Here is a 14326-nt window from a genome sequence, read left to right on the forward strand (position 1 = left end):
GTAACAGTTTATATACAATTCAAATAATATCAAAGCGGTAAAAAACGGCAATTAGCACATTAGGCTCAACATGTAAAAATCAGATAATGAATAAAGCCAAATATAACAGTTAATCTAAGCTCGAATTCTTAAACCCTGAACAAAAGTTCTGGGTTATGGTCCCCAGCAGAATCGCCAGAGCTGTCACACCTCCTTTATTACACACCCGAAGGGGATATATAGGGGAGTTTTTCCAATTTAAGTGACCTTATTCGAAATGGGATTAATTAATCTTAGAGTCGCCACTTGAAATATTTTAATTGCTGTCCCAAGTCACCGGTTTATTTTAAATCCCAAATCGAGGAAATTTCGACTTTCCTTTTGAAGTCTGCGAACCAGAAATTCTGAATAAGGAATTCTGTTAACTCGGGAGAAGGTGTTAGGTATTCCCGGGTTTCATGGTTCTAGCACGGTCACTTAAACTATTATAATTGGCCTATTATCTGATTTTAATACATGTTTTAACCCATCAATTTTAGCCTTTATAACCGCTTTTTAACAATTATTGTTACGTATTGCGAATCATGTCACGGGAGTCGTACCCACGATCTACAACACGTTTAATTTTAATGATTAAATTGTGGCCGTGTCACATAAATTACCCCCAGATTTTAGTAATTAGGCGTCACAAACTACGTCACGGGAATCATACCCGTAGCTATGACAATTATTTAATTAACGCGCCTAAAGCAAACTACGAAAGTTCAAGGCATTTCTAAACTAAATTTATATTTATATGAGGGCCATAAATTAAAAGATTTTATTTGTATATGACACACCTCAATTTATTCTTAAAAAAGGTTGTATATATTTTTAAAGGCAAACTAGAGGTATTTCTATTTTTAAAACTAATTATCACAACCACGCCACAGGAACCATACCCGAAGTTGTAATAATTCTAATTGCGCGCCTAGAGCAGACTATGGTGCCCGTAATTATTTTTTTTCTAAGCTCAGGGGTTTTTGTGAAGACACAAAATAGTGTGAATCGTGTATTAATCGTGTATGAAATCCCAAACTAAAGAAACATGGACCTTAATGAGGGCATTGAGGAATTTCTGTAAGCAAAAGGCCGTCCAAATCCATTTTTTAGCACCACACTATAGAGTTACCGACTAAATTGATTAAATGCCCATGCTAGGAATCTCAACAAGCTTAAAAGAAAACAGAAATGGACTCATCGAGACCCAGAATGCGAAGGGCTCCCACAATGAGGACATAGACCCATAAGTCATTGAATGAATAATATCGGGGTTAATTTAACCCCAAATCCCCAGTTATATTTATCACACAATGAGCCCAATTCCTTTGAGGCTTATCTAAACCCAAACCAATCCAAATATCCCAATTCATGTAAATCCATAATGGAATAAATTATGGGATGAAAAGCATTTGTGCAAATAATCACATCAAATGCAACAAACTAATAGAACATTACAGTGCATCTAATGTAATGAGGTCAACTTCGAATAATCTGATGCCTTCAGGCACTCACTCACGTGTAACCTTATACATGCACACTCACAATTCATTTTATACTACGTTAGTCACTGAAAATTAGTAGAAATACTTATCCTCAAACTTTTGCTTCTTTTATTTTTTGTTTTAGAATATAACAAAATTCTTTATCAGCAAAGAAGCATAACAAATTTACGGCACAAAGAATTCAATGCTTTCTACATCCACACGAATTTAAATGCAACAATCCAAATGTTTAAAATTCACTTTTAAGCATTAAAACAAATTTGAACCAAGTTTAATCATCACAAGATTGGAAAGAAGAAAGAAATAGAACTTAGATCTTCAACCCCCACCAACAATCGCTTCTTGGAACCAAACATTTTTAGTAATTGAACTAAACAATACTACAACACACGACTTCAAATAATTATGCTCACAATCATATACAAGATACCCAATAGCAAATGTGAACATATTAATCAGTCTACTGAAATGGCAACCTTTATTTTGGTTCATTATCAAAAATCATGTTTAAGTGTAATAAGCAACTTATCAAGGAAATAGTCAAGAACATGGAGACGAAACATCAGAAATATAATTCATTCAAAATTTCATCCCTTTTCATGAAGAAACCGTACAGATTCGAAAATGTGTACCTAGAATACTCAACAAATAGAGCTCGAAATAGCTGGTAGAGAGCAGAAATGGATATGAAGGAAGTTTAGCCACGGGTAAAGCAAAAAACCAGCAAATAACAACAATCGAAACCCCAACAAAGAAATGAGATCAAATCTGGACTCAAAACTGAAGTTGAACCATTTTTTTTGTTTTGTAAAGAAGAAATCGGCTGGAAAGGAAAGACAAGAAGATAAATGACAACTAAAAAATCTGGAAATTTTACTCAACTCAGTTTTTTGAAGATTTTTTTCGGCTAAGTTCTTGAAGATTTTTCTACAATTTTTCCTCTCTTTTTCTCTAACCTAGCACAGAAGAGTTGCCTCGTATATATATCCCTCCAAAACTTTCAAAAATCTGCCCAAATCCGAAAAAAATCTTCAGGTTTTCTTAACAATTTTGGGAAAAATGGAGGGCGTGGATTGATTCACATCTATCCACGGATCCCATTCATCCAACAATTGTCCTTTTGCAACCTAAATCGTGCGATTTAGGAGAGAAAAATTCGTACTCCTCTCTGACAAAACTGTTGGGAATCAAATGACGTGGAGGGGGGACCATTTTGAGTGAACTCGGGCGAGTGATAGTGAGTTGAGGCGAGGAAGACGATGAACAGTGCAACTCGACGCCGCTTCTGATTCTCTAGGTTTAGGGTTTGATTGGGGGAAAAATTATAAGGGGGGTTTTATATTAAGAGAAACGGGCGAGTCGATTAACGGGTCGGTCCAGTTTCTTGTTGGGTTGAACCGGAGGGAAAAGGGTCCTTTGGGTTGAAGGTTTAATTGTATATGGGGGAAATTGGGCCGAATTTGGGTGTTTGAAGATGGACCAATTTCCATTCTTTCCAAGTTTTCCATTATTTCTAATTTCCTTTTCCTTTGTTTTTAATAAAAAAAATCTAGTAATTAAAAATTCCTAAATTATCTAAAATGTGAAATTAAACTAATTAACTAATTATAGAAATTGTAAGCATCACTTAATTCTAAATTAAAAAAGGAAAATCAATAAACTAAAATTAAAAGACAAAAAATATAAAAATGAACTATTTTTTGTGATTTTTTATTTTTATAAAACAACTAATTTACTAATTAATCTAAAAATATAAAATTAAGTCCTAAACGCAAATGCAATGTATTGTTTTTTGTATTTTTCATGAATTAAATAAAATTAAACATGCACATAAAAATGCAAATAATTAGAAAAACTCGACAATAATTCCTAGAATAACAAATAATTAAAAGAAAAATCTAATTCTTTGAAATTCTGTAGGAGTAATTCCTGTGAGGCAAAAATCACATGCTCACGGGGATATGTGACTTAGTTATCCTTTTCAAATCAGTAAATGTGTCTGACATTTGATTTGCTATATTCTGTAAATGGATGATCTTCTGGACCTCCTGATTACATATAGAGGTACGTGGATCAAAGTGAGATAATGATTAAACTTTTCACACAATTTCTCTTTTGATTTCCTTTTTCTCTCCCCCTAATTGTGGGATAATTGTTTCATCAAACCGACAATCTCCAAATCGAGCAGTAAATAAATCTTCTGTCAGTGGTTCAAGATAGCAAATAATAGAGGGTTATTCAAACCCAACATATAATCTTATCCTTCTCTGTGGCCCCATCTTACTGCGTTGTGGTGGTGCTACTGGCACATATACAGCACATCCAAAAATTCGTAGATGCGCAATATTTGATTCATGACCAAAAACTAATTGTGACGGAGAATATTTATTATAATATGTCGGTCTTAGACGGATAAGTGATGTTGTATGCAAGATAGCATGGCCCCAAACAGTAGTGAAAATTTTTATTTTCATAAGTAGTGGTTTTGCTATCAATTGTAGGTGTTTAATAAATGACTCTGCAAGGCCATTTTAAGTATGAACATAAGTTACAGGATGTTCAACCTTTATCCCAACTGATAGACAATAATCATCAAAAGCTTGAGATGAGAATTCTCCAGCATTATCAAGGCGAATAGCCTTTATAGGATAATCTGGGAATTGTGCCCTTAATCGAATTATTTGGGCTAATAACTTTGTAAACGCCAGGTTGCGAGATGATAGTAGGCACACATGAGACCATCTTGAAGATGCATCTATTAGGACCATAAAATATCTAAACAACTCACTTGGTGGGTGAATAGGTCCACATATATCCCCATGTATACGCTCTAAAAAGGCAGGGGATTCAATGTCAACCTTCATTGGTGATGGTCTAGTGATCATTTTGCCTTGCTAACAAGCATCACAAGAAAATTCGTCATTTGTAAGAATCTTCAGGTTCTTTAATGGATGCCCACTCGAATTTCAGTAATTCGTCTCATTATTATTGATCCAGGATGGCCCAAACGGCCATGCCAAAGCACAAAAGTATTTGAATCCGTAAACTTCTGGTTTACGATAAAGTGTGCTTCAACTGTACTAATTTTTGAATAGTATAAGCCAGAAGATAAAGTTGGTAACTTTTCTATAATGCATTTCTGGCAAGAAATATTCTTTGTAATACAAAGATATTCCACGTTCATTTCATTTATTGTCTCAACATGATACCCATTTCGGCGAATATCTATAAAACTCAACAAGTTTCTGCGGGACTTGGAGGAGAATAATGCATTGTCTATAATAAGTTTTATTCCCTTAGACAAAAATATAATGGCTCTTCTAGAGCCTTCAATCAAACTTATATTACCAGAAATTGTTGAAACATTTGTTTTTTCCTTATGAAAATAAGAAAAATATTTCTAATCCTTGAATATGGCATGAGTTGTTCCACTATCAATAACACAAATATCTTCATAATTTGTCTTTGATCCAAACATCATTTGAGAATTATCCATATTCTTCAAAATGACATAAATAAAATATATTATAGTAACCATCATTATCAAAGCATAAATTTTATTTATGTACAACAATTACGTAACCATATTATCTATTACAAACAACAAAAATAAAAATATTTACATTTCTACAGATTCACCACATATTACATGACTTGTTTCTCCTTCTGGGAGTGCAAAGTAATCAGCTGCATCCAAATGCATGAAGTCTAAATTATCTTCAGAAATAAAATTTGCTTCAACATTTTTCTCTGTCTTCTTCAGGGAGGCTTGATAAAGCTCAACCAGGTGCTATGGCGTACGGCAAGTACGTGACCAATGCTCTTTTCCTCCACATCTATAGCATACATTTTCTGCATTAGGTGCTTGCACCGCTTCATGCTTTTGTTCCTTCCTTTTCCACTGCTGGTGGCGAGGAGGGTTCTTTGGTGCATTATTATTACCATGATTATAGTTTCTTCCCCGACCATGGCCATGACCACGACTGGGGCCACGACCTCTTCCACGTATCTTGGTAGAAGTTCGTCTCATTCACTTCAGGGAGTGGACAAGAACCAGCAGGTCGACTTTCATGATTTTTCATTAATAGCCCATTATGTTGCTCGACTATTAGAAGATGTGAAATAAGTTCAGAATACTTTTTAAATCTCATATCTCGATATTGCTGCTGCAGGAGCATATTAGAGGCGTGAAAAGTGGTGAAAGTTTTCTCCAACATATCATAATCAGTAATATTATTACCACATAATTTCAACTGGGAAATAATTCTGAACATAGCAGAATTTTACTCACTTATAGATTTAAAATCTTGTAGCCTTAGATGAGTCCAATCATAATGTGCATGTGGAAGAACGACCATCTTCAGGTGGTCATATCTATCTTTCAAATTATTCCACAGTATGACTGATCTTTAACAGTAAGATATTCCATTTTCAGGCTCTCATCAAGGTGATGGCGTAGGAATATCATTGCTTTCGCACGGTCTTGGTTTGATGCCTGATTTTTATCCTTGATGGTGTCTATCAGACCCATCGCATCAAGATGAATTTCAGCATCAAGCACCCAAGACATGTAGCTTTTGCCCGATATATCCAGACTACAAATTCAAGTTTAGAAAGATTTGACATTATATAGAAAAAAAAAGTTCATGCCTCAGATAATTTCAAAGTATTTGCTCGAGATGACAGAGTCTCGTGCTGATAACGTATTATAAAATAAAGACTATAAAGTAAAGACAGGTATAGAGAGAAATTGATATATTATTCGACTTCAAACTCATGTACATAATGAACTGAAATCTCTTCTATTTATAGAAGAAAGAAAGCTGTTGTGTAAGCTGCTACTATACCAGATATGGATAATCTTCTACTGAGAGTAATGTTTATCCATAACGGAGTACTGAAAGGATAAGCTCATTGTACCAGGTATAGATGATCTTCTACTAGGGGTAATGTTTATCCATGACGGAGTAAAAAGATAAGTTCATTGTACCTAGTATGGATAATCTTCTACCGGATATAATATTTATCCATAACGGAGTATCGAAAGGATAAGCTTATTATACCCGGTATGGATAATATTTTACCAGGGGTAATATTTATCCATAATCGGGTACCAAATTGATAAGCTTCTTCAAGATGCTTATTTCTAATAGAATACTAAATGATAAGCTTCTTCAGAAAGCTTATTTACAATGGAGTACTAAATGAACATCCATAATATAATATATTTATAACAATAAGCTACATGAATTAAGTATGTTATGAGAATAAACTCCCATTTCTTTGAGCGCATCTTCCTAAATTAATACTAAATCTTTTTTTTTTTTGTGACATTCGTTCACCAAACAAAATGCACAGTGCCCTTGTTCTTGAGCCGAATCAGCCGATGGTCTATCGGAAATAATTTCTTTATCCTCACAAGGTAGGGGTAAGGTCTGCGTACACACTACCTTCCTCAAATCCTATAGTGTGGGATAATACTGGATTTGTTGTTGTGGTTGTTGTTGTTGTTGTATGCCCTTGTTATACTAGATCTTTCTTTTTAATTTTCTCTTTTTGTTTAATTATTTCTTTTTTTTTCATCTTTAATTATTTACTCTGATATCCCCCAATATTTGGTTAATCTTGAAATTCCTTCCAGATTATTCAATAAACATATTTCTCTGTTCTATTTGTTATGATTAATTATGGAGAATTCTGATTTCATTTTTAAGAGTACGCCGTTAAATAGGAGCTTTCTCGCTAAACTAATGTTTTAGTTGGGTGGACGGATCTTCTTGTAAAACACTTTTGAGTGAGAGAGAGACATCTAAAGAGTCATAGTTCCAATTAAGCTTTGTGAAGGAACATAACTAATTCATCGATTGAGTTAGCAACTGGTATGTACCCTAAGGGTGTCAAACGGGTCGCGTTGACCCGATTTCGGACTAGTCCAAATCAATTTTAGACCAGACCGGTAGGTAGGGGGCCGGGCAGGATTGGGTTGGGACGGGGAAGGGATTGTGCCAAATAGGAGGCAAGTACTGGTTAACCCGACCGGTCAGAACTAGTACTGTCAAGTCAAGTTCGACCTGTTAACCGGACCAACCCGGAACGACCCGGACCGGTTCAACAACTATTTTAATTTTTTTTTAATTATAATTGACCGTTGGCAACGGTCAACTACCATTTTGACCATTGCCCAACGACTATTTTGTAAGAATGGCCCTTTTTGGGCATCTTTTTTAAAAATAATACTTTTAGTATTTATTAATTTAGCCCTTTGAAAAACTATAAATATATCCTTCCCTCCCCCGCCTTCTTCATTCTTCACTCATCTCTCAATTCTCAAACTCAAATTCTCAAATGTTATTTTCTCATTTTTTTTACCTAAATTGCAATCAAGTATTTGGCTCTAATTTTTTATATTTATGATATTATTTGAAGCTTGAATTTTGGGCAATTGACGTTTATCGTGGTAACATCGGAGTTGCAAAATTCAATTTTAAGACTTTAAAAATCATCAAGTGTTCAATTTATTGCGGATTTTGGTGCGCTCGTTCCAACTCTTTCTCTTATTTAGGACCCGTTTGGCCATATATTTTATCAAAATATATTTGGGTTTTTTTCTTGACAAATACATGTTTGGCCATAGATTTTATTACATTTTGGCAAATTCCCAAAACGCAAAACCCAAATCTCGAAACTAGCTCAAGAGCTGGTTTTGGCCCAAAATATCACTATTACATTATTAAAAAATTATCCCAAACTTTTGTATTTTATAAAAGAGCCCACCATTTATTATTTTGTAATAATGTTGTTTCGTCTTCTCGGTCATCTGATAGTGTATTATGTAGTTCATTATAAAAATAATAATTTTGTACCAAATTTATTTATGTTCAGCACAATATGTTTAATGCTACAAAAAAAGTTTGTAATAAGGTTGCTAATTGGGGTAATCGGGGAAATAGAAAAAGAGGTAGTGCTTCAACTTCTAGTAGTAATTTAAATGACTTTACACATGTTTCTGAAACATCACCTGATAATAATATAGATTATGAACAATTACATGAAGATTTCGGTATAAAAGATAATGAATTAGAAATTGAAGATGAGACACTACTTGCATATAGTATTGTTGGAGTTGGTAGCAGAGGTGGTGGTCGTGACACTAGTAGTAGACCACATGTGACCCCGACTACTAATCGGGGAAGGAGAAGTAAAGTTTGAAAATATTTTAAGGAAATAGAGAATTCTAATAGAGTTATATGCAAATTTTGTAAAGATGATTTTAAACATAAGACCGGAGGAAGTTTAGGAGAGACTGAGACACTTAGTAGACATATGAGAATTACTCATCCTATAGAATGAGACTCTGATTTAGATGAAAATCAAGAAATTATAAACCTATGAAATATGATAAAATAAATGATCGTGAGGAATTAGCAAAAATGATTGTTTTTGGTTGTTTACCTTTTTCTTTTGCTTTTTCATCATATCTTATTATGTATATTCAAAGGATTTATAATCTTTTATTTAAAGATATCCCTAGAAATATTTATAAATCTGATATCTTTAGACTTCATAGACAATATCAGACATACATGCGTTATTTGTTTGACTACCTTCCTTGTAGAGTTTCTCTAACTTCTGATATTGGCCATACTGTTAATGAAAATGATTATTTGACAATTACATATCATTGGATAAATGATAATTATTGTATGCAAAAACGTATCATCGCTTTTAAATATGATGAAGATCAAAGTCATGCTGCTATTTTTATAAGTACTACTATTTGCGAAGTTGTTGCATTATACAATCTTAATAAAAAAAGTATTGTGTATGTCTTTTGATAATGTTTCTAACAATAATGCCGCTATTTCAATATTAAGACTGCATTTACAACCACCACTTAACGAAATTTTTCATGTTAGGTGTGCATGTTATGTTTATAATTTAATTGTTAAAAGTGGCCTTAATTTATTTTCGACTGAGATTACTCATGTAAGAAGAGCAGTTGGTGTTATTCAAGGAAATAATAGACATTCTAGAACTAGGGAATTTAAGACTAAGTGTGTTGAACATAACCTTAACCCCAGATTCATGCCAGATGAAATTGTTACTAGATGGAATTATACATACTTATTTTAAAATGTTGCTACAAATATAGATTGCCGATAACTGAAGTTGCTAATGTACATTGTTAACACATGGTAACCCGTCACTCATTGGGAAGCAATGCTTTGGATGTTTTAGTATGTTTCAGAGATTGTATTAAATCGGAACGAAGAAAGCAAGGACATGAAGATGTTGCTAAACCAGAAGACGAGGAACTTGGAGATATATTAACACATGGTAACCCATCTGAATTTAACACTCCACAGAAGATGGCAAAGAAGTTCATATTGATTATGAAGAACTTACTAAGGCAATGCAAAACCTTTGAAGTTCTTGATTTATATCTAATAATTCTAATTTGAATTTACTCTTTTTTTCTTTAATTTAGTTGTTGTAAAATGTAGATTTTAATTTGCAAGTTTGAATTAAAAAAAGAACTTGCAAATTATAAGTTAATTTTTTTCCATCTTTATTGTATTACCTTAAATTCTTAATAAAATATTCAAATATTAGGCTTTTAAAGTCTTTGAAGTTTTTTTTTTTCAAAATTCCAAATGTAAGGCTTTTAAAGCCTTTGAAATTTATTCAAACACTCTTTTTACAAGATTGCTTTTATGTTTTATATTTTTACTTTATCTTAATATAAATTACGATAGTTATACAAAATACACAAAAATAAAAAAATAAAATCGGCCCAGCCAGACCCCTAGGCCCGGAACCATTCCAGTTTACATTTTCACCAGCGAGGCACGGAACCGATAAAACCGGTATTTTGAAACTAATAACCGGACCAGTACGAAGACCGGCCAGTCTCCTTTTCCAATAGTCCGGCCGGCCCCTTGACACCCATATTGTACCCTAACAATATTAAATTTCTGAATGCAGATTTATCTTTTCGGTCAAAGGACAAATTAAAGAAAAAAGAAGAGAGATCCAGTCAAAAGTTACCAAGACAGTACTACTACTTAATAAGATGCTAGATCATATGCACTAGTATCCTGAATGGATAAGCAATATAGCATAAATAATGCAAGGCAAAACTGAGTAATAAACTTTGGCAAGAAATATCGCCTGAAAATTCTGTTTAGAAATTTGAGCTAGAGACAAAATTAACTCCAACAAAATCACCAAAGTGATGTGGTGAGCGGTCGGTATCCCTCCATCTTGACAAGAGATCTCAGATTCCAGAGAACGCAGAATCTCTTAGCAGGGAATGAAACCAAATTAGTCGGGCTAGTGAGTTCGGAGGCCAAATGCCTATAGACAAAAGAAATAATACGGATAAAGATCAATAAGAACTTGATGTCGGAACAACTTCAGTGAAGACATACTAAATTTCACACCTTCAACTTGAATGAATGATTCAGTTCTTCACCAACTCCTGCCTACGAGCATTGCATTAAAATATGCTAGCTGCCTGCCTCCTCTCTAGCAGTCAAATTTTGAAATGTTCCCATATCTTTATCATAACATATTGCATAGTGAATGTGTATATCTCTTTCTGGTGATGCATTAGACTTCGTCTATAAATTTGACTTTTGTTCTAGGGGATGCCCTCTGAAATTCATTAATCTGTTTCAGTATCTCAACTAATGTTTGAGGAGATTCAGGCTCTATGCAAGGCTCAATTAGCATAGTCTCCAACTTCAGAGACTTGGCCAACAGAAGCTTGATCAGTTCCATCTCAGGCTTTGTGCCACTAATTTCTTTCAAGCAAACTTTGGTAAGCTGATTCAACTTCATGTCTGAATGGTATTCAGCTTCCAAATATTCAAGAACAGGAAGTTCATCTCCTTTGTCATTAAATGCCTGAGGAAATATTACAAAATGAGGAAACAACAACATAATCTGGAACATACAAAAAGAGGAAATAAAAGAAAAAGGAGAAAATAAGCCAAGATAGTTATTTCAGACCTCCATTCCAATTTTTTCCAAATATGGGGAGCTTCTAATCAAGCAAAAAAGACAGCGTATATCATTTAACTCGCTTATACGAATCTCGCATAGGTAAAGCTGTCTAAGACAGAGAAGAAGCATGGGAAGCCTCACCGGGATTTCATCTATTCCTGCAATTAGTGTCTTCCAAGGCAAATATTAAAGTCAGGACAGCAGAGACATGATATGTCAACGAACATAAATAATATTAGTTCTAGACACTTTTACCTTGATAATAAAATAATCCAAGTTGAGATCCTTAAGAGCAGGCAAGGAACCAAAAAACTCCATAAAATTACATTTTCCTCTCTCCACAGAACCATTATTTATATCTTGCATCACAATATAAACATAATCAAGAAGAGGGGTATTCTTGAAACATACAGAATTTATTTTGGTCCCGAAGTAGAAGTATCTTATTTGAGGAGCATTAACTTCAATAGAGTTCAAAGGGACTGAGATTTCAAGCTCCACATGCTCGAGCTTTGGGCAACAGGATATTAAATTCTCAAGAGATTTGTCAGAAATAGTGACTTCATACAATTCCAGGGTAAGAAGCCTACTAAATGCTTCAAATGCAGGTGGAAGATTGATCAAACAATATTTGAGAGTCAAATGCCTCATGTGTGAACATGTGAAAACTGAAGAGGGCAATTTGTACTTTTCACCCTTCGGAAATTTAAAATCGAGATGCTCGATCCCATTCCTTGACAGGAAAAATATCAAGTTGTCAATTTCAGGGCAGTCTTTCAGATCAGAAATGGAGACTCCACACTCAGTAATTGGTCCTTGATGAAGTGACAAGAGCTGAAAGAGAATCACTGCAAACTTAACTCTAGGGGTTGATATATTCTGCTTGGTTTTTTTCCAGAGTCTGCTATCAAGCGTTAATTTTGGAACTTTGGTCCAGTTATACCTCCATTTCCTCGACAAGATACTAGTCCTAACAGCATCTCGCAGAGGCAAACACGTCAAAATGAACTTAATTACATCGTGAGGAAGGTTGCTTATGATATCAGAAGGTTCTCGGCCTGACACTTTCATGATCTTCGTTTCCATCATTTTAGAGAATCGATAGAAGAGTCTGGAGACAACAGAAGACATAAAAATCCAGCAAAAAACTTGAAATCATATTGGAAAAACATGCTGCAACTGTGAGAAGTTAGCAGGAGATCAACCAAGAGAAAACAATCAAATGATTAATGGCTCAGAAACAAATGATTAGTTAATACAGTGGCACTACTCATTTCTTTTGATCATGTCAATACACGACCCTTTCCATAACAGTTTACGAGACTAGTTGTATCAAATGATTAATGGCTCAGAAACAAAGAAAAACAAACTATTTACATATAATGCTTTCCAGATGATAAACTAATATATTAAACTTATCAATTAGCATCGAACTGCACACATAGATGAGGCGAAGAATTGAGCCAAACATTTTATTGTAATACCAAATTAAAGAATTAGCTTTAAAAAATTTTGTTCACTTTTAGGTGCTCTTACCGATATACTGCTAATGCCTGATTCATATTTACACCATCTATCCCACATAAAATAATACACGTCAGGACCGTTTGGTTTGAATTTTAAGAGATATAATCTCCACATATAAATCAGCATAAGCTTATATAATGTTTGGTTGGAATATTAAGGAGATATAATCTCCACATAGAAATCAGTACTAATTAATACAATGTTTTGTTGCTCCTTTTTGTTTTCCTCATAAATAATACCTACATTAAGTTATGTGAGATAGAATAGCGGAACAGGAGTGGAGTTACTAGTATACATGGACTAAAAAGATAAAATGACCAAACACTCATAAAAGTAAGAACTTTTTGTTTTGTTTTAAAAAATAAATAAATATTTTAAATTATACATTGTATACTAATATGTAGTAATATATCAAACTAGACATTCAACAAGAAATCATACTTGCATTATACGAGCCTTATATTACAATCCATGCATTGGAATCCTTGCATTAGTAATCGCAACATAACTTGTCTTTAAACCAAACGATCCCCATAGTGCATAAATTCCCACACAAAATTTATACTGAAAAATAATAGGCCAAACCAAACAAGCCTTAGTCTCAAATGTAGTATTTAGTCCTAAAACTGCAAAATTCAACCTACAATTGCTAGTAGAGAATCATTTTCATACTGTGTTAGATTATAGGAAACTTTTAAAAAAATTAAGAGTACCTCAGAAACCTTCAGTTCATAATGATACAATTGCTTGAAGTTGAAATTCAACATATGGAATGCAGTAATTCAAAAGTATAATTAGAGAGAGAAAGAAAGAAAGGAAAACATCTATGTATTCACAAGGGAAAAAAAAAATACCAATTTTAATTCTGCCAGGGAGGGAACGTGAGGAGTTCGCTATGGGATGCGCAGACAAGGGTTTTTTCTTTAAGGCAGGACGCGGTATAAGTTGGCGCTCATTTGCTTGTTTTTCTTCGAGTCCGCTTGAGAAGAATTTGGGCTTGGGTCAAAGTAGGTGATTTACACACAAATAGGATATTTTTGTGCTGGTATTTTGATTTTGTCTCCGCCTTTGACAGGGGCGTCAATGGATATTTAAAAACCGACTAAAACGATCAAATCGTATCGAACTATATTTTAAGATTTTTTAAAAAAATCATAGGTTTTTTATATAAATTTATAACTGTACCGATAATTAGAGTAAGTTTTTTATTTTATAAAAATAATCCCGAAAAAATACTGAACCGTACTGAATAAATTTACAATGTTAAA

At 33.8% G+C, this 14326-nt stretch overlaps 1 protein-coding gene across 4 annotated transcripts; it reads right to left on the reverse strand.

Annotated features, from left to right (window-relative positions):
* Positions 1-10639: 10639 nt before the first annotated feature.
* LOC107809595 (F-box/FBD/LRR-repeat protein At1g13570-like) lies at positions 10640-14052 on the reverse strand. 4 transcript variants are annotated; one of them, XR_001653442.2, is made up of 4 exons: positions 11787-13755; positions 11538-11702; positions 10967-11432; positions 10640-10880 (listed from the first exon to the last, which is right to left on the reverse strand). XR_001653442.2 is itself a non-coding variant. In XM_016634254.2 (4 exons), exons 2-4 carry the CDS (start codon positions 12618-12620, stop codon positions 11136-11138), a joined length of 1296 nt encoding a protein of 431 aa, XP_016489740.1. In that variant the 5' UTR covers positions 12621-12642; positions 13913-14052; the 3' UTR covers positions 10640-11135. The 4 variants fall into 4 exon arrangements, 3 of the variants coding, with proteins under 3 accessions (XP_016489740.1, XP_075089438.1, XP_016489739.1); XM_016634254.2 differs by adding an exon at positions 13913-14052 and having other exon boundaries at positions 10640-11432; positions 11787-12642; XM_075233337.1 differs by adding an exon at positions 13772-13903 and having other exon boundaries at positions 10640-11432; positions 11787-12642.
* Positions 14053-14326: the final 274 nt, after the last annotated feature.

Source organism: Nicotiana tabacum, chromosome 16, assembly GCF_000715075.1.
Source record: "Nicotiana tabacum cultivar K326 chromosome 16, ASM71507v2, whole genome shotgun sequence".
In the NCBI taxonomy this organism is placed as follows: domain Eukaryota; kingdom Viridiplantae; phylum Streptophyta; class Magnoliopsida; order Solanales; family Solanaceae; genus Nicotiana; species Nicotiana tabacum.